General features: G+C 41.8%; 2 protein-coding genes across 3 annotated transcripts in view; one reads left to right on the top strand and one right to left on the bottom strand.

Moving 5' to 3' along the window:
- Window positions 1–5593, bottom strand: part of LOC137621504 (myosin-11-like) — a 197660-nt gene extending 192067 nt beyond the window's left edge. For both annotated transcript variants that reach the window (XM_068351856.1, XM_068351857.1), the window contains exon 1: window positions 5443–5593. The gene's annotated coding sequence lies outside the window, so the exon portion shown is untranslated. The remainder of the gene's footprint in view (window positions 1–5442) is intronic.
- A 12275-nt stretch (window positions 5594–17868) lies between these two features.
- Window positions 17869–24530, top strand: part of LOC137621503 (DNA mismatch repair protein Msh2-like) — a 123142-nt gene continuing 116480 nt past the window's right edge. The window contains exon 1 of the mRNA XM_068351855.1: window positions 17869–18024. Coding sequence (XP_068207956.1) covers window positions 17991–18024 — 34 coding nt within the window. The 5' untranslated portion in view covers window positions 17869–17990. The remainder of the gene's footprint in view (window positions 18025–24530) is intronic.

Here is a 24530-nt window from a genome sequence, read left to right as displayed (position 1 = left end):
CACCCGACTCAGGTGCTCCTCACTTCCTCATGAGAGGAGAGATGATCATCTTCGAGGAAGAGGGCCTGTGTTGCGTTGGTTCAGCAGACGTACGTTTGGGGTCAGACAGAGGGGAGGCTGTAGACGGGGGAGATGACCTTCCTAGAAGAATCCCCATCGTGCTGGTAATTGACTGCGCAGGTAGAATTACTCCCATAATGGCCTGATGTACTGCCTTGACCAGGGCGTCAAACCAGGAGGGTTCCTTACTAAATGCAGTACTGGCCAGAATACCCTCCGGAAGGCTGGGTGCTGGAGGTCTAGGTTTAGGAGCCTGCAAAGAAGTAAGATTAGGATCCTTTCCTAGTCCCATTGACACTGGCACAATTTCAAGCTCAGGCTTGGATGAGCAAGGCCTAGGAGTGGAGGGTTGCTGTTGCCAGACCTTCGAAGGTTCCCTCTCGGAAGGGAATGGGACCGAGCATCCACCATACTAGAGATCCTTGGAAGGTAGGTGGTTCCCGGCTGGCCTACCCCTGGGGGAACGAGTCTCCCTAAGGGGCGAAGGCTCATGACAACTGAATACCTGTATACAGGAGGCTCCTCTTGACGGAGCAGAGACAGCTAACAGAAGAGAGAGGAACTCTCAAGGGGAAGACAACGAGTCATCTCCATGACGATCCCATGTTGGTTGAGTACCCTCCGCTGGTGAGTGGCAATCACGAACTGACCTGTGATCATTAGTAGAAGGAGAGTTACGGTCACGCTTAGACGAGTGATAATCTAGTCCTGGCGATTGGCACTTGCAGGCTGGAAGGTGACTAGTGAATCAGAGGATCTAGGTGAACGGCGAGGAGCTGGCGAATGATAAGCTGGCGAATGACAAGGAGCTGGTGAGTGGCGAGGAGAGGGTAAACGGCAAGGAGGGGGTGAACGGCGAGGAGGTGAGCGCTGAGAGGTCTGCGAACGGCTTGAGGATGAACGGCTGTGAAATGCCGAACGAGCAGCTGGCGAACCATGAACATTTGGTAAGTGACCAGCAGTTGGAGACTGACGAGAGACTGGCGAATGTTGAGCAGCTGACGAACCACTAACAGCTGACGAGTGACGAGCAGTCGGAGAGTGACAGGCGATTGGCGAACAGTGAGTCAACAGATTCTAGAGAAGCAGACGAGTGACGAGAACACATAGGCTGATGGCGAGTAATAATAAATACCTGCAGTGGTTGAAGCCAGCTTGCAGATGGGCATGTGGTGCTGTACCCCCAAGGGAGGGGAAGATGAAGAAAGGGAAGCCAGACATTATTCTCATTCATCCCAGTCTTAACCAAGGTAACCAATGCCCTCAACCAACTGCTACTTGTCCATCAAGAAGCCTGAGGTATCTTAAACCACTTGTTGAGCAGCCACCACAGGACCAATAGTGAATGAATCGAGTCTCCTGTGGGTCATGTCTTTTAAGTAATGGGCTGTGAAGGTGGTCTGTCTCTTCCACACGCCAGCTTGGAGAACTTGCAACACAGAGAAGTTGTGTTTGAATGCCAAGAAATTACTGATTCCCCTGACATCATGGGCTCTAGTCGACGAGCCTGAGGAGGATTGGGAGCCAAGGCTCTTTCGATTACTTGGCGAATCCAGGGCGAAACCATGTTTTTGGTGATCCTCCTCTTTGCTCTCTCTGAACTATCAAACAGAGGCATTAGTCTGGACCGTGTTGTTGCAGTGCATTTAAGATAGTATCTTAAACTCCTCTCTGGGCAAAGTAACAACTGATCTGAGTCGTTGGTTACAGAACAAAGACTGGCAATCTGAAAGGGCCCGAATCTATAGTCCAGCATCCCCGGATTTTGAGTCTTGGCAATAAACACTGGGACGAATCTGAGTGTCACTTCCCCCCATCCCCTTGAATAGGCGATGCCATACGAGCAGGAATGCTGTCTTCAAAGTGAGATTTCTGTTAGTTGCATGGCGTAAAGGTTCGTAAGGAGGTATTTTCGAAGATTTCAGGATGCGAACCACATTCCAAGGAGTGGGCCTAATCTCTGACTGGGGGCAAGTGATCTCATAACTCCGTATGAGTAAGGAAAGCTCCAACAAAGAGGAAATTCCACTCCTTTCAGCTTAAACACTAGGCTTAAGGCTGAGCGATAGCCTTTCCCCGCTGATACTGAAAGAAGTTTTTCTTCCTGAAGGTATACAAGGAACTCCACTATTACTGGAATAGTGGCATCGAGTGGAGAGATATTCCTTCCATGACACCAACCACAGAATACTCTCCATTTTGCCTGGCAGACCGAGGCTGAGGACTTACGCAAGTATCCAGACATTCACTCCGCAACTTGTCGTGAAAAGCTCTTCTGAGAGAGGAGGTACTAGTCTCCACACGTGAGGTCGAAGTGACTGCACAGCATTGTGGAAGATACTCGCGTATGGTTGTTTATGTAGAACTGGTCGTGGTGCGAGTTCTCACGGTAGATCTCCTAGAAGCTGCAGGAGATCCGGAAACCACTCTGCATGATGCCCACAAAGGTTGGAGCCATGGCCACCTCCCCCAGGCCATTGTACTAACGTCCGAGAGCAAGAACTTTCACAAATGAACTCTCCGACTCAGGGTACTCAGCCTCTGTGGGCTGGTTCAGAGTCCCCGAGATATCCTGCACCTGAGCAGCCTCATCCTTCGCCACAGGCGTGGGTGAGGCAGTATGTTCCAGAGAATCTGCTCAAACCAAGAGTATGACCGTTCCATCCGAAGGACAGAACCAGGTACATAGAAGGGGGCCGCCTAAGGCCCAGGCAAACCTACGGAAACACATCTCTTGGTATGCGCCACGTTGGCACATGGCGAGACACACTGTGCCTCTGGCACTACAGGTCAGGACAGAGGGACAACCACAGCCCCATGCCTAGAGGCATGGGGAGCAAGACCTACCACTGCACTGGAAGCCAACACGAAGCACAAAGGGAGTGCAGATGTACAGCCGGATTTGACATGTAGCAGCTGCATTCCATTATTCAAAACAAACATACTGATAAAGAGAAAGAATCTAGTGTTGTCGATCACTGCTGTATAGCCGTATGCCATAGCAATCAAAGCAAAATTGAGTGATGAGGCGACTGGGAAGAGGGCAGTGCTTCTCATTCTGCACCTTCTCCACATGGATAACTGCTCGTTATCCATTTTAATGATAGATTCCAGCTTGCGACAATGTAATCTCCCTAATTAAAGGACGAGAGGTTGTATATCGCCTAGGAACAAATAGAATTTTGCCTATTAGCTTACCCTTCAGTAGACAGTAATTTAAATTGCATATGTAATCAAAGATTATTTAAAAGAAATAAGGTATTCTTGATGCATTTTCAGGTGTTATAAACAAATTATCATGATGATAATTGTCGGAGAATATTATTTTTAAAGTTATTAGGACTCCTGAAAAAAACCATGTCACAAGGGAAACTAACACAGGGATACAAAATACCTAAATTTCCCCATCTAAACTAACCTAAGATATCTTGCCGGGTAAAATTACACAAGTAACCAATGATAATTTTAAAGAAAATACGAGGTACTCCAGTGTATCACTGGGTAATATTCACCGAAGTAATCAAATTCTACGTGTGAATAATTGATAATTAATGCCGAAAAACTAGCCCATGAGGTTAACGTGCATAGTGAAACATGTTCCACGTGCCAGAAAATAGGAGCAATGAGATAATGCTTAACCATGAGCAAAGCGAGCATACAACAGAGCAAAAACTTATATATCATTAGATCAACTAAATAAAGAAGACATTTTCAATATGATGAACCCTGTTATGGACGACTCCATTAAAAATGAGATGGAAAGTCATGTTTTCTATGCATTCGGAAGTCCTGACAAACTACAGTTAAAGTGTTTTGACCATGTTTCATTACTAGTACTCGGCTTTAATTACGATACCTTTTTCTTGTTTTGAAGACTAATTCTTTTAGGACAATGACTGGCAGAAACAACAGAGCTTAAAAAAGATAACCTAAATACCATACAAATAAACTGGTACACAGTATATCTTCAAGTGTTTCGAACGTAATTGATGACGATTTAGAGCACAAAATCACAGGTTTTCAATAATGGTAGTTGACCCACCATAGCTCAAAAACATTAAATTTCTCCCATAAATCATTATCAAAAACATTCAAAACACCTACAATGACATCATAATCATGTTTCCAATTGCATAAAAGTAATTGTTTTAATATAAAAATTTACAGATATGCTAACTGTAGAAAACGCCTATTGGGTAGTTTGTAGCGCTACGGCCAAGCGTCCTAATTTGCTTATTATCGCACCGACTGTTATCTTGTATAGAATAAAAACGTTTGGAAGTGGTCTACGGATCTTAAATATGTTGTGTAAGGGGGGGAGCAGCCCCCCTGGGTAAGGATACAGCTTTTAGCATAGGTTAGGTGGATTTTTTAAGTTAGCTTCTCCCGCCAAAATCGTTTTAGAACGACGGCCACAGCTCAGAATATTCCCGTTTTCTACGGGATCTGGCCGTCACCCTACAAAGGCTCCCGCATATTTTCCAAATTATAAAGGAGTATAACTAATGCTGTCTTCTTACTCAACAATACCATCGAATGAATAACCTACCTTGGGTCAAGTGATCTCAGCAATGCATGCTTCTGATTATGCCAAGAAGTCTAAAACCGAGATTATCTTATATTTCCTAAGTAACTTTTACTTTTACTTTTAGAGGTTTATTTCTCGCCCTCCATCAAACACTAAAGGTCTGTTCAGGCGGGCCTTGGTGTATGAAAAAATAATTCCTTTCCAGTTAATATTTTGCTCTGTATCGTTATCAGTTATTTCGCTAGCATTTGTATTCAGGCTTAATAGTTTTCAGGTCACTATTATAACACTTTCTAAAAAGATAAGTCTTCAGGTTTTTCTTGAAGGCAGCCACATTTGTGCTATTCTTGACATCGAGTGGAAAGTCGTTAAAGAGTCTCGGTGCAGCATAACTGAACGTTCTTCCTCCTATTGCATGATTCACACTAATTTCGAATAGTCTATGTGGGTCATCAGCATGTCTAACTCTTACAGCGGTGCTGGTAGCTTCAGGGTAGGGGACCAAGCAATCACGAAGATATTTAGGCTTATCACTTGTAAGTGCTTTGTGAGTCAACAAGCAAATTTTAAATTCAATCCTAGCCTTAACAGGTAACCAATGTAACAACGAATAATAAATAGTTGCTACACCTCCTTAAACATAAATGGATTTTTTCTAAATAAAGGGAATAAGTTAGCTCCAACAGTATTTATATATTTAAGAATTTATTCAACTTAATAAGTTATCCCAGTTAATATTGGTTTGCCTCACGGTAATTAGTTATTAATAGAGAGACTTTTGGCAAAGGCTTGGGGAAATTAATATTTGTTGGAATAACTCCAATACAATAATTTGCATAACAATAACGACTTACGTTCCTTAAAAAAAATTTGAGCATTCCTCCACTCGTTTTGTTTACATGTTACTTGATTCCTCCTTTCAAATCTGTCAAATATTGACTTGGAATATTAGTTCCATCTTTTGGGAATTTGTTTTCCAAATAATCTTTGATGTTTAACAATTTATTGTATTATCATAAAATGAAAATTTTAATAAAATATCTCTATCAGCACTGTATAGTTCATTTACAAAAATAAATAAAATTATAATATTAAACTAGCTCATTCGGACAGATGCACTTCGTTGCTAGGTAACCAGATCTTCTTCGTGTATGCTTATGGACTCGAGGGCAAAGACCTCTATATTATATGGAACAAATGTGATTAACTTAACAGAAACGGAAATAGAAAAGTTGCAGAGAATAGAGAATGGAGTGTATAGAAGGATGTTAGGGGCTGTAAAGAATACAGCAATTGTAGCCTTGAGAGGGGATGTAGGAGCATCAGCTATGAAAACAAGGGTAATGGATGGTAAGCTGAGGTACCTTAATAGCATTTTTAAGGGAGAAAAGGACCTACTTACAGCAATAGTCAATGATATGGAAGAAAAAGAGAGGAAGTGGTGGATGCATGTGAAGAAGTATGCTGAAGAATGTGGGATGGCGATGAGAGAAGTCAAGAGATGTACGAAAGAGGACATAAAGAAGAGAACAAGAGAATGGGACACAAGCAAATGGAAGAGTGAAATGGAGTGTAAGGAGAGTTTAATTTTGTATAAAAACTGGAAAAGTGAAATCAAGGAGGAGGAAGTGTATGACAATACATTTTCGTCAATTTTATTATTTAGAGCAAGGACAAACTCATTGGGCTTGAATATAAGAAACAGACACCAAGATGGAAATATAAACTGTGTATTCTGTGACGTAGAAGAAAATGCTAACCACTTTATATTATATTGTCCACAGTTTAGTGATATAAGAATAAAAGCAATTGAGCTTCAACAACCATACGAAGAAGATAGTGCACAAACAGTTGGAAAATTCTTCTTTTGTGAAGAGAATATTGAAAATAAGAAAAGTATACTACAACAAATGTGGATGAAAAGAGAAAAACTAGTGAAAATAAGGAACACACAAAACTAAAAGACACAGAGGCGCCGTTGTAAAGGCTATGCCTCACCCCAGAACCTGAACCTGAACCTGAAGGATTTATAAAGAAGGAAATTGTTATATTTGAAAAAAAGGGTAACAGAAGAAATAAAAATGGATAAAAATAAAAATCTCTGGGAAAAAAATAGACAGAGTAAGGAAAAGACAAAAAGCTCATGGCGAAGTTATAAAACTTCAGTGAGAACAATGAACTAAGATAACTAGTGAAGAAACAAAAGAGAAATTAATCAAATACTGGAAAATCATATATTGAAAGCATGAAAATAAAACACAGTTTGGAATGAAGAAAAATGGATAGAATATAGAAATTAAATAGCGCACAGGGAAGATAACGCAAGAATAGATGGATATAATATCCCAATGATCCAACAATCACAGTAGAAAAAGTAAAGGATTGTCTGAGAAAATTAAAGGCCAAAAAAAGAGAAAAACAGCATGACCGTATGGTCTTAAACCTGGGCTATATAAGCCACTAGGAAAAAGCCAAAACATGTCTTGAAACCTCACAGAAATTTCACCAAAATGATTTGGATGAAAAAGAAAAACAAATTACGTGGAAGAAGTCAAGAACACAGATGGTTAAAAAGAAAAGACGAATATCAAATATTTCATATAAAATATTCATGATGATGGTGAAAGAGAGAATAGAAAATCACCCAAGAACGAATGAGGAAGATAATGAATGTCAAGCAGGATTCACAGTATTGTGTTGAAGAGAGTGTGAGGACTACAAGACGAGCAGAGAGAGACTGACAGTTTACTGATTCGTTCGTAGTGTATTAAAGGCAAGCTAACACATATTACAGAGTGCGGTTGGATAAGTAGTCCGGGAGGGAAACATTTCCATCCACCAAATCATTTGTGTTTTCATTCAAGATAAACTAACAAATACCAAGGCGGTAGCCTAATGAAATATACATTATTATACATGAAAATAAAGCTCTTAAAGAGCATAAAATCGTTATACAAAAATCCCCTGTGTGGAACTAATAATAAAGTTACAACTATCATAAAAGAGTCCAGGGGGAGGAAACACGGTGGGTAAGACGATGTTCTTCAAAGTACTAACCCTCCCCACCCCCCGAGACAACGGGCATCGGAGATGTTTGGTGCGATTAATCCCTGTATTGTGGAGGGTGACGTAGTTCCCCTCTGGTGCTTGAGAGGAGGGGAAGGTTGCTCTGCTTCGGAGGAATTGTTTCCCCCAGTCGTTGCGTGGTTTTCACCCGTTTTGGTGGATGATTTGTTCTGAGGGGAAATCCTGGGTCTACAGGGCCTGCAGTGATCTTCTTGTTGCTTTCAAGGTATGTTGGTTTTAATCGGTCGATCGTCACCCAATCTTCTTGTCCATGGACGTTCAAGAGAAAAGATTTGGCTGTTCTTCTGATGACCTCGTAAGGGCTGCAGTAAGGTCTAGTCAGGGGGATGGCTAACCTTGTTCAAGGACCGATGGTCATTCAGTCCTTGGGCACAGAGCATCATTTCCAACGGATTGGGTTGGAAGTGGAAGCGACGGCCACCAAAACTCAGGAGATTTTTCCAGAGATCAACACCTCATCTGGAACAATATGTACAAGACCTGCTGAAGAAAAGTTATCCGTTGCACGAGATCTATGAGATTTCAAGGTCGTCTATTTTGCGTGCTAAAGAAAGATTTGAACATACCTTGAACTATTCTTGACTTGCCCCGTCTAAACTTTTTCGTTCTGTGTGTCAAGCTCCGGATGCTGACTATTTCGCAGATACGGACCTTACTACCCCGGGAGGCTTACACCGTTTCTATAGATCTTACTGACGCTTATTGGCATCTTCCGATAGGTCGACATTTCTTCCCCTACCTTGGTTTCAGCCTGGAGAGAAAGGGCTATGTATTCAGAGCTATGCCATTCGGCTCAACATTGGTTCGAGGATTTTCATGAAGATTACCGACACAGTCGTTCAGCAACTTTGGGAAAAAGGCCTTCAAGTAGAGGCTTACCTGGACGACTGACTAGTTTGGGCTCCCTCGGCACCGGAGTGCTCGGAAGCAACCACTCAAGTTGTTAGGTTCCTTCAGTCTGTCGGATGTCAGATCAACTTCAAGAAATCAAGACTGACCCCAGCTCAAGATTTCTAGTGGTTGGGGATTCATTGGAACCTAAAGTCTCACTAACTTTCTATCCCTCCCTTCAAGAGGAAGGAAATAGCGAAGTCAGTCAGGTCTTTGATCAAGTCGGGGACGATCACCAGGCGACGCCAGGAGAGGGTTCTAGGATCTTTGCAATTCGCCTTGGTAACAAAGCATGTCCTCAAAGTACGACTCAAGGACGGCAAGCAGAGTTTGGAAACATAGAGCCTCCAAAGCTATTCGCGACCATCAGAAGAAGACCCCGGTTTTACTCCGAAGACAACTTCGACCGTGGTCCACTGCCAAAAGTCTGTTACAGATGATACCGTTACGCTTTCCTCCTCCGGTAGTGATACTTCATGCGGAGGCCTCATTGAATGGTTGGGGGGTCATACTCCACTCAAGAAAGTGCAAGGCAGTTGATGCCAGAAATTTCAACAATTCCACATCTATATTCTGGAGGCCATGGCAGTCTTCTTGTCCCTCAAGAAGTTACAATTGAAGAACATTCACATTTGTCTAGTCCTCGACAGCAAAGTAATAGTCCATTGCATCAACAGACAAAGGTCAAGGTCTCCTCAAATAAATCACGTAATGTTAGCCATCTTTACGTTGGCTCAGAGGAAAGGTTGGCATCTGTCAGCATTCCACCTTCACGGAGTTAGAAATGTGATGGCGGATTCCCTATCTCAGACAAAACTTCTAAGGACGGAATGGTCTCTCGACAAAAAATCATTCTCTTTCATGCAGAATCAAGTCCCTGGACTTCAATTGGATCTGTTATGATGAGTCTCAACAAGAAACTTCCCTGCTATGTAGCACCGAATGTGGATCAAGCAGCAGTGAGCATGGATGCGATGTCCCTGGATTGGAATCATTGGACAAGGAATTACATGTTTCCACCCTTCAATCTCCTCATGCAGGTCCTGGACAAGCTTTGGTCGTTCAAAGGGACAGCGGCCCTAGTGGCTCCTCTGTGGCCAGAAGAGCAACTGGTTTCCCATGGTCACAGAACTGAATCCCAAGTTGGTGCCATTGCCCAACCCGATTCTGTTCCAGGAGGTACAGAGAAAGATTGTCCATGCTTCCATCATGGAGAACGAGCAACCTTTATCTCATGATTTTTTCACCTTAGCTCTGGAAAAGAGATTTCAAATTCAACGTGATAAGTTGGAGTTTGGAGAAAACTATAAGACTTCTACCACTATGACTCAGTATAAAACGTCATGGAAGAAATGGGTCAAATACATCAAGGTTCAATTACTATGGATTTTTGTTTAGGTTTTTTGATTGATTTGTACGAGCAAGATCTAGCTTCCTCCACAATCTCGTCGTACAAGTCGGCCCTCGCTAGACCTATACTATATGCCTTTGATATTGATTTTAATTCGGATCTCTTCAACAAAATTCTGAAGGCTTGTACAAGGCTGCGGCCATCGGCTCCACCGAAGCCTATCTCTGGATCTTTGGACAAAGTTTTGCCATTCGCTTCGGACATAGGCAATCAAACGGCTTTTATTCATGATCTTACTCAAAAAGTCATCTTTTTAGTTGCGATGGCTTCCGGTGCTCGTGTTAGTGAAATTGCGGCTCTTTCTAGAGATGAGGTTCCACATTGAATTTCTGGATAAAGGTGAGGTTAATTTATACCCTGATCCCGCTTTTCTAGCTAAGAATGAACTTCCCTCTAAACATTGGGGTCCATGGAAAATAGTTCCCCTATCAAGTGATCCCTCCCTGTGCCCAGTGCAGTATCTAAAAGTTTATTTATTAAGAACAGTGTAGTTTAAAGGTGGTCAATTGTTAAAGGGGGAAACGGTGGGATCAGATTTGTCTCTGAAACATTTAAGAGAAAAGATTACTTATCTTATACAAAGAGCGGACCCGGCTAGTATGCCATCGAGTCATGACCCTAGGAAGGTGGCTTCCTCTTTAAATTTTTTCCAGTACATAACCTTTGAGGGACTACAGGCATACATCGGTTGGAAGTCCACTAGTGTTTTCTTCAAGCATTATCTGAAGCAATTGGAGGAGATACGCCATTTTGTGGGGTCTGCGGGAAGTGTTATCGAACCCGCTGCATCAACGTAGCCCTCAAGTGCGTCCTAGGACACTCCTCCAGCTTGTTATTTATGAGTTTTTGTTTCAGGAGCACATGAAAATACAATTAATCAATTATTTTTCAGGTTCATTCGTGTCTCTCCGACATAATGTTGTACCTTTACTGCTATAGACTAACTCTGTCAATGTTGATTAGACTATAGTTCAATTTATTTGTTATACATGTATGGTTTTTTTCTTTAACAATCAATTTATCTTGTCATAAGTTCCCTATGGTGCCTTATGTCATGTTTTTATATTCCAGAATGTTACCTTTTTTATAGGGATGTATTATTTGGTACAAACACATTTCCTATATGCCAGTAATGTTATTTATTTATTATTCTTTGCACTGATACTTGTAAATAAAAGACTGTGAACATGCCTTTTATTTCATCCCTATTATTATTTTAGTGGCAATAAAATTAGTGTGCCTCTTGATTATTATCCTTCCTGAACAAGCTTGTTTAACATATTGATGATTATTTGTTCCATACATTTTACCCACGATGCCTCCTTCAGTTTTGGGTGTTCTAAAATATCACTACTGAAATCAGATGTCTTTTCCATGGTGGAAGGCGGTCCTTTGGCCCTTTTCTTCCTCCCTGACGGGCCATCATATTTGTCAATACAGCTTCTTTATTGTTCTGAAATAGGTTTGAGATTGATACCTATGCTTTGACGGAGTAATCCGGTTAGCGCATTTTGGCATTGGAACCTCTTTTCAAGGCCTCCTACCGAGAAATAGATAATTCTCTGGTACACTTCCATCAGGACGACATGGCTTGAGCCCAAAAAAATTGATTTTCACGTAGGAAAATTCTATTTTTGGGTGAGATAGCCATGTCGTCTTAATGGCCCACCCATGATGTTGTCCCTCCCCGATTCTTCGTGGGATGCTTTCTTTTCACAGTAGTTACGCTGCTATGTGGAATGTGGCTTCAGGGACGAACGCGGGCACCTTAGGATGAAAGGATATGTAACGGCTCTTCACTTATCCTTCCCCTTAGTTGATTAGACTGGGTAAAGTCTATTGAGGGTGCAGATATCTATGGCTAGCTTTGGATACATCCCTGATTATACACGATATCTTCGGATAGTCATACCGGGGGTTGGAACCCTGTGATACCTGACGGTAATTCTCTTGTAATATCACACGCAAAAATATTATACAGTAGGAAGCTGCCGAAGGGAACTTCCATCAGGACGACATGGCTATCTCACCCAAAAATAGATTTTTCCTACGTCAAAATCCGTTTTTTTGATGAGCTGAGAGAGAGAGAGAGATAATTTATATTGAATCCCCTTCAGGCGACATACTTTTACTTTTACTTTTACTTTTAGAGGTTTATTTCTCGCCCTCCATCAAACACTAAAGGTCTGTTCAGGCGGGCCTTGGTGTATGAAAAAAATAATTCCTTTCCAGTTAATATTTTGCTCTGTATCGTTATCAGTTATTTCGCTAGCATTTGTATTCAGGCTTAATAGTTTTCAGGTCACTATTATAACACTTTCTAAAAAGATAAGTCTTCAGGTTTTTCTTGAAGGCAGCCACATTTGTGCTATTCTTGACATCGAGTGGAAGGTCGTTAAAGAGTCTCGGTGCAGCATAACTGAACGTTCTTCCTCCTATTGCATGATTCACACTAATTTCGAATAGTCTATGGGGGTCATCTGCATGTCTAACTCTTACAGTGGCGCTGGTAGCTTCAGGGTAGGGGATCAAGCAATCACGAAGATATTTTGGCTTATCACCTGTAAGTGCTTTGTGAGTCAACAAGCAAATTTTAATTATGTTGTTTTGACCTGTTCGACATTCGTGGTTATCTTCTTCATGATAGTTTTCTTGATATCTGAAGCCTTCTTATTTTCCTCCGTAGATTTTATAACCAAAGTGTTTCTTGATTTCAACTTACTTGCATATGTAGTCTTGGTCACATTCTCTTTTTCATATTCCATAAGTTTCTCTTTCAGCTCGACAATTTCTTGACGCATATCCATGTATTGAGCAGTTATCATATCCATAAAACCAGACATCTGTTGTTGTACATTTACCTTCATCTCCTCTATGATGATGCTTAGTCTCGTTATGTCATCAACACATGCAGACTCAACACATTTTGGACATTTATAAATGATGTTCCTGCTTTTTAAAAGAGTACTTGAACCATCCTTTAAATTAGAACAAGCTTTTTCATCATGGTACCATCTTCGGCATTGGTCGCATTGCATCCCATCATTGACATAGGACTCACAGTGCCCACACATGCCATGATTGCCTCCGTCATCACATTCTTCATAAGCTGCTGCCATTATACTTTCCTCCCTTCCTGTGAGTACCTCGTCAATTTCATTCATAAATAGACCGAGATCATTCACGGGATTACGTCTTCCTTTTCGTTTTCTAAGGAAAGACATATTGAATCATTATTTCAATGAACTTTTCAAGTAGCCCCACCCCAACGCAAAAATGCTGGGTCAGGCCTTTCACTACAGACCTCACATACAAGGAAACCACTGATTTTTAGCACTATATTTCACTAATGTCAACACTAGCAAACACCCACAAAGAGATTTTTCATAGTACAAACAACGAGATACACAATGATTCCGTTTAAAGCCAGATTCGATACAGAGCACTGAAACACACGTCCACGTCCAGTTGTATTAATTACTGTCTATTAATTAGTTGCACATTCCCTGATTCTGGCCAGAAGGGCAAGGTAATCTAGAAAAAGAAGAAAATCATATTTGTTTACCTTGCAAGTATATGAATAATGATAACGTCTGCCGGAAATTTTCAGGAAAAACATTCAACCAAGGAGTGTATTATTATTATTATTATTATTATTATTATTATTATTATTATTATTATTATTATTATTATTATTATTATTATTATTATTAATGAATTATGTTGATAACTAAAAGAATGTTTGGAAGATTGAAAGATGTGCATGTGTTTAGGGGTATGGCTAATGGTATGTCTGATCATTTTTTGGTGGAAGGAAAATTAGTTGTAGCAAAAGAGTGGGGGAATAGAGTAGGTGGATGTAAAAGGGTGCAAGTGAGGGTTGAAGAGCTAATAAAACCGGGGGTAAAAAGTAAATATCAAAAAAGGTTGAAAATGGCATATGATGAAGTGAAAGTAAGAGAAACTAGTAATTTAGAGGAGGAGTGGAAGTTGGTAAAAAAAATTTTTATTGGATTGCAAGTGATGTGTGTGGCAAGAAATTTGTTGGTGGCATCATGAGGAAGGGCAGTGAATGGTGGAATGAAGGAGTGAAGGTAAAAGTGAAAGAGAAAAAGAGAGCTTTTGAAGTATGGCTGCAGAGTAATTGTGTAGAGAAGTATGAAAGATATAAAGAGAAAAATGTGGAAGTAAAGCGCAAGGTAAGTGAGGCAAAGAGAGCAGCTGACCTGAGGTGGGGTCAGAAGAAGTTATGGAAAGAAGTGAAGAGAGTAAGGAAGGCTGGTTCAAGAACTAAAGAGACAGTAAAAGATGGAAATGGAAGGTTGTTAAAAGGAGAGGAGGCAAGGAAAAGGTGGGTGGAATATTTTGAAAGTTTACTGAATGTTAAGGAAGGCAGATATGATTGCTGTTGCAGGTGTTGAGGTGCCGGTGATGGGAGATGAGAATGAGAGAGAGATTACAAGAGAGGAAGTGAAGAGAGCACTAGATGAAACGAGAGTAGGAAAAGCATCTGGTATGGATGGTGTGGGACCTGAGATGTTGAAGGAAGGGGGTGTGACTGTACTTGAATAGCTGGTGAGATTGTTTAATATGTGTTTTGTGTTGTCAATAGTACCAGCAGATTGGGTTTGTGCATGTATTGTACCACTATATAAGGGTAAGGGAGATGTGCATGAGTGTTGTAATTTAAGGGGTATTAGTTTGTTGAGTGTAGTTGGAAAAGTGTATGGTAGAGTACTGATTAATAGGATTAAGGATAAAACAGAGAATGCAATCTGAGAAGTACAGGGTGGTTTTAGAAGAGGTAGTGGTTGTATGAATCACATTTTTACAGTTAGGGAGATATGCAAAAAATATTTAACAAAAGGTAAGGAGGTGTATGTTGCGTTTATGGATCTGGAGAAAGCATATGATAGAGTTGATAGGGAAGCAATGTGGAATATGATGAGGTTATATGGAGTTGGTGGAAGGTTGTTGCAAGCAGTGAAAAGTTTCTACAAAGGTAGTAAAGTATGTATTAGGATAGGAAATGAAGTGAGCAATTGGTTTCCGGTGAGAGTGGGGCAGATTCAGGGATGTATGATGTCACCGTGGTTGTTTACCTTGTATGTTGATGGAGTGGTGAGAGAGGTGAATGCGTGGGTGCTTGGACGAGGATTGAAACTGGTAGACGAGAATGACCATGAATGGGAGGTAAATCAGTTGTTGTTTGCGGATGATACTGTACTGGTTGCAGAAGCGAAAGAGAAGCTTGGCCGATTAGTGACAGAATTTGGAAGGGTGTGTGAGAGAAGGAAGTTGAGAGTTAATGTGGGTAAGAGTAAGGCTATGAGATGTACGAGAAGGGAAGGTGGTGCGAGGTTGAATGTCATGTTGAATGGAGAGTTACTTGAGGAGGTGGATCAGTTTAATTACTTGGGGTCTGTTGTTGCAGCAAATGGTGGAGTGGAAGCAGATGTACGTCAGAGAGTGAATGAAGGATGTAAAGTGTTTGGGGCAATTTAGGGAGTAGTAAAAATAGAGGGTTGAGCATGAATGTAAAGAGAGTTCTGTATGAGAAAGTGATTGTACCTACTGGGATGTATGGATCGGAGTTGTGGGGAATGAAAGTGATGGAGAGACAGAAATTGAATGTGTTTGAGATGAAGTGTCTAAGGAGTATGGCTGGTGTATCTCGAGTAGATAGGGTTAGGAACGAAGTGGTGAGGGTGAGAACGGGTGTAAGAAATGAGTTAGCGGCTAGAGTGGATATGAATGTGTTGAGGTGGTTTGGCCATGTTGAGAGAATGGAAAATGGCTGTCTGCTAAAGAAGGTGATGAATGCAAGAGTTGATGGGAGAAGTACAAAAGGAAGGCCAAGGTTTGGGTGGATGGATGGAGTGAAGAAAGCTCTGGGTGATAGGATAGATGTGAGAGAGGCAAGAGAGCGTGCTAGAAATAGGAATGAATGTCGAGCAATATTGACGCAGTTTCGGTAGGCCTTGCTGCTTCCTCTGGTGCCTTGGATGACCGAGGAGGTAGCAGCAGTAGGGCATTAAGCGTTATGAAGCTTCATCTGTGGTGGATAAGGGGGGAGGGTGGGCTTTGGCACCCTAGCAGTACCAGCCGAACTCGGTTGAGTCCCTTGTCAGGCTGGGGGAAACATAGAGAGGAGAGGTCCCCTTTTTTGTTTCATTTGTTTAATGTTGGCTACCCCCCAAAATTGGGGGAAGTGCCTTGGTATATGTATGTATTACTTGCTAAGCTACAACCTTAGTTGGAAAAGCAGGATGCTATAAGCCCAGGGGCTCCAACAAGGAAAACAGCCTAGTGAGGAAAGGAAACAAGGAAAAATAAAATATTTTAAGAGTAACATCATTAAAATAAATATCTCCTACATAAACTATCAAAACTTTAACAAAACAAGAGGAAGGGAAATTAGACAGAATTGGGTGCCCGAATGTACCCTCAAGCAAGAGAACTCTAACGCAAGACAGTGGACGACCATGGGTACAGAGGCTATGACACTCCCCAAGACTAGAGAACAATGGTTTGATTTTGGAGTGCCCTAGAAGAGCTGCTTACCATAGCTAAAGAGTCTCTTTTACCCTCACTAAGAGGAAAGTGGCCGCTGAACAATTACAGTGCATTAACCCCTTCGGCAAAGAAAAATTGTTTGGTAATCTCAGTATTGTCAGGTGTATGAGGACATCGGAGAATATGTAAAGAATACGCCAGACTATTCGGATCGTAGTACTGTTTGGCTAGTCAAAAGACCCCATAACTCTCTAGCGTTAGTATCTCAACGGGTGGCTGGTGCCCTGACTAACGCACGTGCCAAAGTGTATCAACTGCGCAAAGTTGAATAAATCAAATGACCACATCGTAAATTCAAGAGATTGCAAAGGTTATGACTTGGAATTGAAAAGACAAGCAGAAAATGCTGATCATGGATACTAAGGATGTCATAAACTGTGGCTATGTAATTATACAATCTGTGGGTGATAAGAGTATTCATACTCAAGAATTGACAAACGGGAAATATTTGGACATACTAGAATTATCTGAAACATGGTTGAATAACTTTGACAAGGCTAAGATCACTGAAATGACAACCCGGCACACACATTTTTTTTTCACATTCCGAGAGAGGATAGGTCTTTTCTGTGGGTATCGGACTTTTCAATCTTAAAAGTTACTCAAATATCAAAATGTTAAAAAGAACTAGTGTAACAAGCTTTGAATATACCCAAATAAGCTTTATGCAGAAAAACAGAAAAATATCCATTATAACAATTACAAACCTCCGAGAACAAATGCCAGTATCTTCTTTGAAGAATTCAGTGAACTCATTGAAATGATTATCATGGAGAAAAATAAATTAGTTATTTGTGGAGACTTCAATCATTGGATGGATGACGCATCATATCTGATGCTTTAGAATTTAGTGAGTTATTGGAATCATATCAATTGGTGAATAATGTCGACTGTGCAACTACTTTAACTAAGCGAGCAAGATAAAATGACTGTGGAGGTCCTGTAAAGAGTGGATATCTGGGGTTCCCTGCCGTATAGGACTGGAAAAATAGCCCTCAAAGTAAAATGAAGGGAAATTAGGAATTTAATTTTGCTAGCTCAATAATTTTGTTACATGATTTTGTTTACTTAAAATTCTTGGACGATTTGTAAAATGGGAAGAGCCATGGTTATTCTTGATAAAAAAATGAATTCAAAGTCACTGTTTTAGATATCCCATAATGACTATTCTTCGTTCTGTAAAATTGAAAGTATTGTTTGTATTTTTATTCCTACATATATTCAAATAGCATTCATTATATCATCTTATATTTCCTCGTGAGATACACAACAAAATTTATGAAGTGCGCGCTTTAGTTATTATAATTCAATCCAGTCAAATCTGTAGTTGTTGTTGTCTTTTAAAGACCTCCTAAGCTTTAATGAGCGGGAACTAAAGCGACCACGTCGGCTGAACCAGATTTGTTTTGACATTTTTGCAGTAAAATAAGAATTGTAATGGCAAGTTTGCAGCCAAAAGAGTTTGCCCTTGGTGAGTTATTCCTAGCTTATATTGTAATTCTGGGCGACTTTACTGACAGTCATCACTAATTCATGTCTTTATCTGGGTCTGATGTTGAACAAAACCTTGTTTAGGTTACATGTAGGCATAGGTAGTTGAAATTATATTTACGGACGGGAAAACATTTCCATCAGAAAATGTTTGTTTTCCTGTTGTAAATTACGGATTTTAACCGAATTTTACCTTCATTTCAACCGTAAACAAACGGAACAGCCAGTTCGACTACTTCGTACCCCAATACACACTCGCTAAAACTGGTGTAATTGAAATAAAGTTGAATTTGGTGAAATCACGTTAGTTATTTCAGGGAAACATTTATTTTCTGTCAAAAATGTTTTACTCTAAATCTAATGGTTCTTGCTTCGCCATGCGGTCACTTTCACTCGCGAAAAAATGAAAACACAAGCTTTTTATGTACTGGCAAGCGGTAATGTTGAGGTGCTCATGCTAACATCAATAATTGACTATTATTTATTAAGACAATTATTCCTTGTATATTATTTAGAAAAACTAATGGCTCTTACTTCACTTGCAAAAAAAGAAAAACATCAAGCTCCTATCTACTGGCAAGCAGTACATGCTGAGCTGCGCACGTCTCCCCCCAATTGGTTCTTATTTCTTGGTTATTATTCAACAGATTTTTGTAAATAAAAAAAATCACAAGAGCCTAAAATGCAACAAAAACAAATTAATGACTTACTTTATGATTGGTCTGTCAAAGGTGCTTCTCTTCCATTTAAGATAACCAAGACCGACACTTCGTGCATTGTAATATTTGTGGTATGATATGCGCTTTAACCCACGGAGTGCTAGGGGAATGCGTCCACATCATGAGTTTCGCGATTTCATTATAAAACTTATAATTTCTCATTACAAACTAAATTACCCAATATTTGTACAGTATATCAAAATAATGTCCTTGAAATGGAAATTAATAAATGATAATTAAATTTCAAAGAAGTGTAAAGAGTATATATATTTTTTTTAATTTTAAAAATTAAAAATGATAAACACGTTAAGAACTTTTTCGTTTCTGATGGCTTGATAAAATAGTTTTTGGTGCATATTAATTTTTTCATGTCAGAATGTTAGCAAATTTAGTGAACAATCGTAGGAAAATTTATAATTAATATTCAAGAAATAATTGTTTGCTGAATGGATGTGTTTTTATGTGTATTTGTAAGCGTATTTTTGCATATACGCACACTCCAGCCAATATTATTACCTATTATTATTACCTACTATTATTACATACCTTATGAAACAATAAAAAAGGCATAAGCATATGGAAAATATATATCAAACTTATTCATATCATTACAATATATTTGAAGACTTCAATTTTGTGTTATACATCCTTTTCAGATCACTTTTCAGGCTGATTCGTTTGTACCCATAAATCTTACCGATTGCGTTTGGACAGTCGTCACTTTCATCATTTGATATGTCATAATCACTGACATTGTCAATGTCAAAGTCACTAGTATATGATAAAGAATCATTATCATCATCATAAAAGCCCATTTTAATGAATAAAAAACAGAAAATAATGATAAAATGTGGCTGAAAGGAAAAACATTCTTATCACTATCTCAAACATACGTCAAAGTTGATGGTATCTTTTCCCTTATAATATCTGGCAACTCTTTCCTCCAGCTTCAAGCTGATTAGTTGAAGAATATATCTACGTCACTGAGCTAGTCTCAGGAGGTCCAAGACTGAATCGCGGAAATTTGAAAAATGAAACATTGCTAATATCAACGTCGTCCCTTTACGGCTCATAATGCATCGATAAAATCAACTTACAGCACGTTTTGGGTTAAGAGAGATGTTAGTTACACTGAAGGGAAGCACTTGAAGTGATAACAAAGGAAGGGGGAAATATAACCCTTCTCAATATCGTGAGTAAAAAGAAATATTTACATGTGGGTATTGCAACAATGAATACATACATACATACATTATTAGAAGGGTCAAATACTTGAATGTCGCATTTAAAAAGGAGGGGGCTTATAAGAAATCGAGTAATCCAATTGATCAAAATAATGGTCGCGGGGTTTATGCGCAAAATTCTAAAACTGGTTAACACGCGTGTACATACAAACGAACGGGAGCGAATGCATCCTTTTTGTAGAATGTCAAAAAAACAAATGAAAAAGATACCTGTAGCATAAGATATAGATAATTTGTGCAGTTTTCCTTCATTCTCTGCTGCCGCCATTGCTGAAGACTGAGCTCCCCATTTTGCTGAGCTGACTATTCCGTCGGGGGTGGAGCAAAGTCCGAGGCAGGTTTCTCCTGTGGATTGGCATCTCTCGGCCTAGAGTGAGATCCTCCCCCCCAAGATACCCCTATTCAGAGGTCTTCTAGATGTCATCTCTCTCTTCGGTAGCCCTGCCTTGCAGAGCAGGCCTCCCCTCGGAAGATCTTCGCCTTTGCTGACGAGCTTCCAGAGTGCTTGGTCCTCATTGACGCTTCAGGCGTTCTTCTCCACTTGCCAGGATATCTCTCTTTGGTTCTTCCAAAGACCTGCGATACCCTCCTTTGCCCATCAGACGATGTAGTGGTTTGCAGACTGTGGCTAGATGTAGCACGTAGACTGCTTAGTGTCTGAATACCGACTATACCCCAGTGTTTACTACACAAAAAGATAAAACGGTGGAATACCCAGAAATCTGGGCAAAAGGTAAAAAGTTAGAGAACTGGGCACCACCCCTCGATTTTTTATACTGGGCAAGGGGACCCAGCTAGAACCTGAAATTTCCTTATCATCTTTTCTCACCTTGAGCTTGCTGAATAAACAGGTAGTAGACCGTTGATTTAATTCAAGGAAAAATCAGCAATCTATAATAAATAGTTATATCTTCTTTAGATAAGATTTCTTCAAGCTTGAGTAAACTTTAAGATCATAAGGAGAAAGAAAAATTACATTCATAATGTATTCATAGGCTGGAACGTAAACATACTCAGGGAGGAAGTATATTAGAAAAATTATCAACAAAAAAAAAGTTTATTACAAAAAGGAAAATTAGAATGTTGACAAATATAACAAATTTGGAAGCAATTTGTATTTTTCAATATTAAACTTACCCGATAATCATGTAGCTGTCAACTCCGTTGCCCGACAGAATTCTATGGAGGGATACGCCAGCTATCACAATACTAGAAGGGGGTGTACTTACCAGCGCCACCTGTGGCCAGGTACTATAGTACTTCTTGTTGACACCTCCTCAATTTTTCCTCTGTCGTGCTTCCGGCAAGACGTTCTGGGATACGCTTATGTTCTTGGAGTATTTTCACGGCTTTTGGTGAAGTATTTCTCTTTGATTTCGGCTGTCGCTTTACTGGAAACCTTCTTATATTAGCTTTTATATAGTCCTGATTAACGGTTAACGATCTTTTGCTTGATTTTGAAACCCCACTTGGCTAACTCTTTGGATTCAAGATGTGTGACATTTCACAAGCCCCCACCCATAGGCGATGTAGGTCTTGTAATAGGCGTATTCCGAAGGCCTCGGTAGATCCTCACACCGCTTGTTCTGACTGTAGGGATAGGCCCTGTCAGTTAGAAAATCGATGTGAGGAATGCGCCGGACTTTCGGAACTTGATTTTGTCCGTCTTTTGAAGTATTCAACTAAGTTAGAGAGAGGCAGAGTTAGGAGGAGTTCTTCTCACTCTTCACTTTTTTCCTCACCTCATGATCCCCTACCTTTTCCTACCCCTGTAGTGGCTACCCCCGAACCTACTATTTGCCCTCAGCCTGATATGTCTGTTGTTTTGCGTGCTATTCAGGCCTTAGGCGATAAAGTAGAGTCAGTGGTAAGTGATCATAAGTCTCTTATGGCCGAAGTCAAGGAACTTAGGGTCAAGAGTGCAGTGGGTGGAATTAGTGCCAGTGCTGTGACGAGTGCTAGTGTCAGTGCAGTGCCAAGTGCTAGTGTCAGTGTCAGTGTGGTGCGTGAGGATACTTCTGTGCGTGCCAGTCATCCTCCCAGTCCGGGACCTCTTGCAAGCTCCCAAGCCCAGGGGAGAAGCAATGTCGAAGGGCAAAAGGGTTCGGCAGGCCTTGATCAGCGCACAGAAGTATCCTCGGTGGTTGCGGGCGTGTCTTCCAGAGACCGTCACTCCCACCTGCAGACGATTGAGCCCGTCTTTTACTCGTCCGCTGATCAATTGTCAGGGAAGAAACGCTGGACTCAGGTCTCTAGACCACTCAAACGCAGAGTCCAGTCCGCGAGTACTCAACCGGGCTGCAGTCATTGGCTCAGCTCTGACTCGCCGCAGTCATCAGTCGACTGCACTCCGCCCAAGAGGAGTAAGGTTCTGCCGCAACAGATCTCTGCTGTTAAGGCTTTGCCTCAGCAGACCGTAGTGTCTGCCGACCCCAAGTTGACTCTACTGCAGTCCATGCAGGCACAGCTTTCGGTCTTGATGCGTGAGTGTCGGGCTGAGAAGGTTGCGCCTCCGCCTCCGCCTGCACTCGCTCCGCCTGCGCTCGCTCCGCCTGACCGCAGTACCGCCTGCCAGGCGTACGATGTTGAGCCACGTTCTGAGTTTACTGTTCCCAGTGGTGTTCAGCCTCCGCCTTCCTTAAGGCAACCTCAGCAATGGGATCAGGAGGCTTATACCTCTCTTCCTCCGCTTCCACTTGCTGCTCCACCAGTGATGCAACACTCGGTTGAGGTACAACAACCTCTCCCATCCATGAGTCAGTCTCCTCAGCTCTCGCTGCAGCGAGCTCAACCCTCCGCAAGGCAAGCACCACAACACCTTAGCCTTGCGCCTCAGGAGCCTCAACTCGCGAGACATTTACTACGTTCTGCGCAGCCTCTACCTCATCGCTCTCCGCTCTCACCGCAGGAACAGGAACTTGCTACTCCGCTTCCGCCAACCACTCAGCAAGCGCAACCCTTGAGTTCAGCCACTCATGCCAGGAGTCAGCCTCCTCCACCCATGCGCCTACCTTCTGCTTCTTCTTTTGTTCAGCCTTTGCAGTCTGAGCCTCAGGTGTTCCCTCAACAGATTCTTGAAGAGGAAACCACTAATATTGTTGTTCCAGCTCGTTCTGACTCTGCTGTTCAGCATACCTTTCCGATCTCTTCGCTACACTCTGGTGATGAGGCGTCTGATGATGAGGCGGCACACCTGGATCCCTCATCAGACGTGGATGAATCCAAGTCTTCTCCGCCTTCTATTGACTTTCGTAAGGTCTTGGCTCTGTTTAGGGAGGTATACCCAGACCACTTTGTCTCTGCTACTCCCCGCTCTCCTCCATCTGAGTTTTCGCTGGGCATGCAGCCGGCTAAGTCTACCTATACTGAGCTAGTCCTAGCAAGGTCCTCTAAGAGAGCGTTAAGGATCTTAGGGGAGTGGTTGCAGACCAAGCAACACCTTGGCAAGACTTCGTTCATGTTTCCTCCGACTAAGCTCACTTCTAAAGCGGGCGTTTGGTATGCCACAGGAGAGGAACCAGGCTTGGGAGTACCTGCCTCTGCCCAGGCTGACTTCTCAAGTCTGGTAGACTCGCCTCGTAGAACTGCAATGAGGCGCTCTAAGGTTTGCTGGACCTTCTCAGACCTTGATCACTTCCTGAAGGGTGTTTTTAGAGCATTTGAGATGTTCAACTTCCTAGACTGGTGCCTGGGGGCCCTCAGCAAGAAGACCTCCCCTGCGGACAAGGATTCTGCCATGCTATTAATGTCCTGCATGGATAAGGCCATTAGAGATGGATCTGGCGAGCTTGCGTCGATGTTTGTATCAGGGGTTCTTAAGAAAAGGGAACAGCTTTGTACCTTCCTTTCCTCCAGCATTACACCTTGTCAAAGGTCTCAACTCCTTTTCGCTCCGCTCTCGAAGTTCCTCTTCCCCGAAGAGCTGGTTAAGGACTTGTCTGCTGCCCTGATACAAAAGGACACACATGATCTTGTAGCCTCATCGGCTCGTAAGACTAAGGTTGCTACCTCAGTCCCCAGGACTTATCGCACCCCAGTGGCTGATACTCCTGCTACGAGGTTCATACCGCCCTTTCGTGGTAGAGCCCCCAGCCGAGGAAGCTCCCGTCCAGACTCTTCCAGGAGCAAGTCTAGGAAAGGTTCCAAGGCCTCTAAAGGAAAAAACTGACTCTCCGCATCTCCAGACAGCAGTAGGAGCCAGACTCAAGAGCTTCTGGCAAGCCTGGGAAAAGAGAGGTGCAGACGCCCAGTCTGTCAGTTGGCTGAGGGAGGGTTACAGGATTCCATTCTGCCTCAAACCCCCTCTGACCACATCTCCCATCAACCTCTCTCCCAACTACAAAGAAGAGGACAAGAGGCTAGCGTTGCACCAGGAGGTGTCGCTACTTGTGCAGAAGAAGGCAGTGGTTATAGTCCGGGACCATCAATCCCCGGGCTTCTACAACCGTCTCTTTCTGGTGGCCAAGAAGACAGGAGGTTGGAGACCGGTGCTGGACGTCAGCGCGCTCAATGCGTATGTCACC

Source organism: Palaemon carinicauda, chromosome 28 (genome assembly GCF_036898095.1).
Source record: "Palaemon carinicauda isolate YSFRI2023 chromosome 28, ASM3689809v2, whole genome shotgun sequence".
In the NCBI taxonomy this organism is placed as follows: domain Eukaryota; kingdom Metazoa; phylum Arthropoda; class Malacostraca; order Decapoda; family Palaemonidae; genus Palaemon; species Palaemon carinicauda.
Note: the sequence above shows the minus strand (reverse complement) of the source record. Positions and strands in the feature narration are given on the sequence as shown.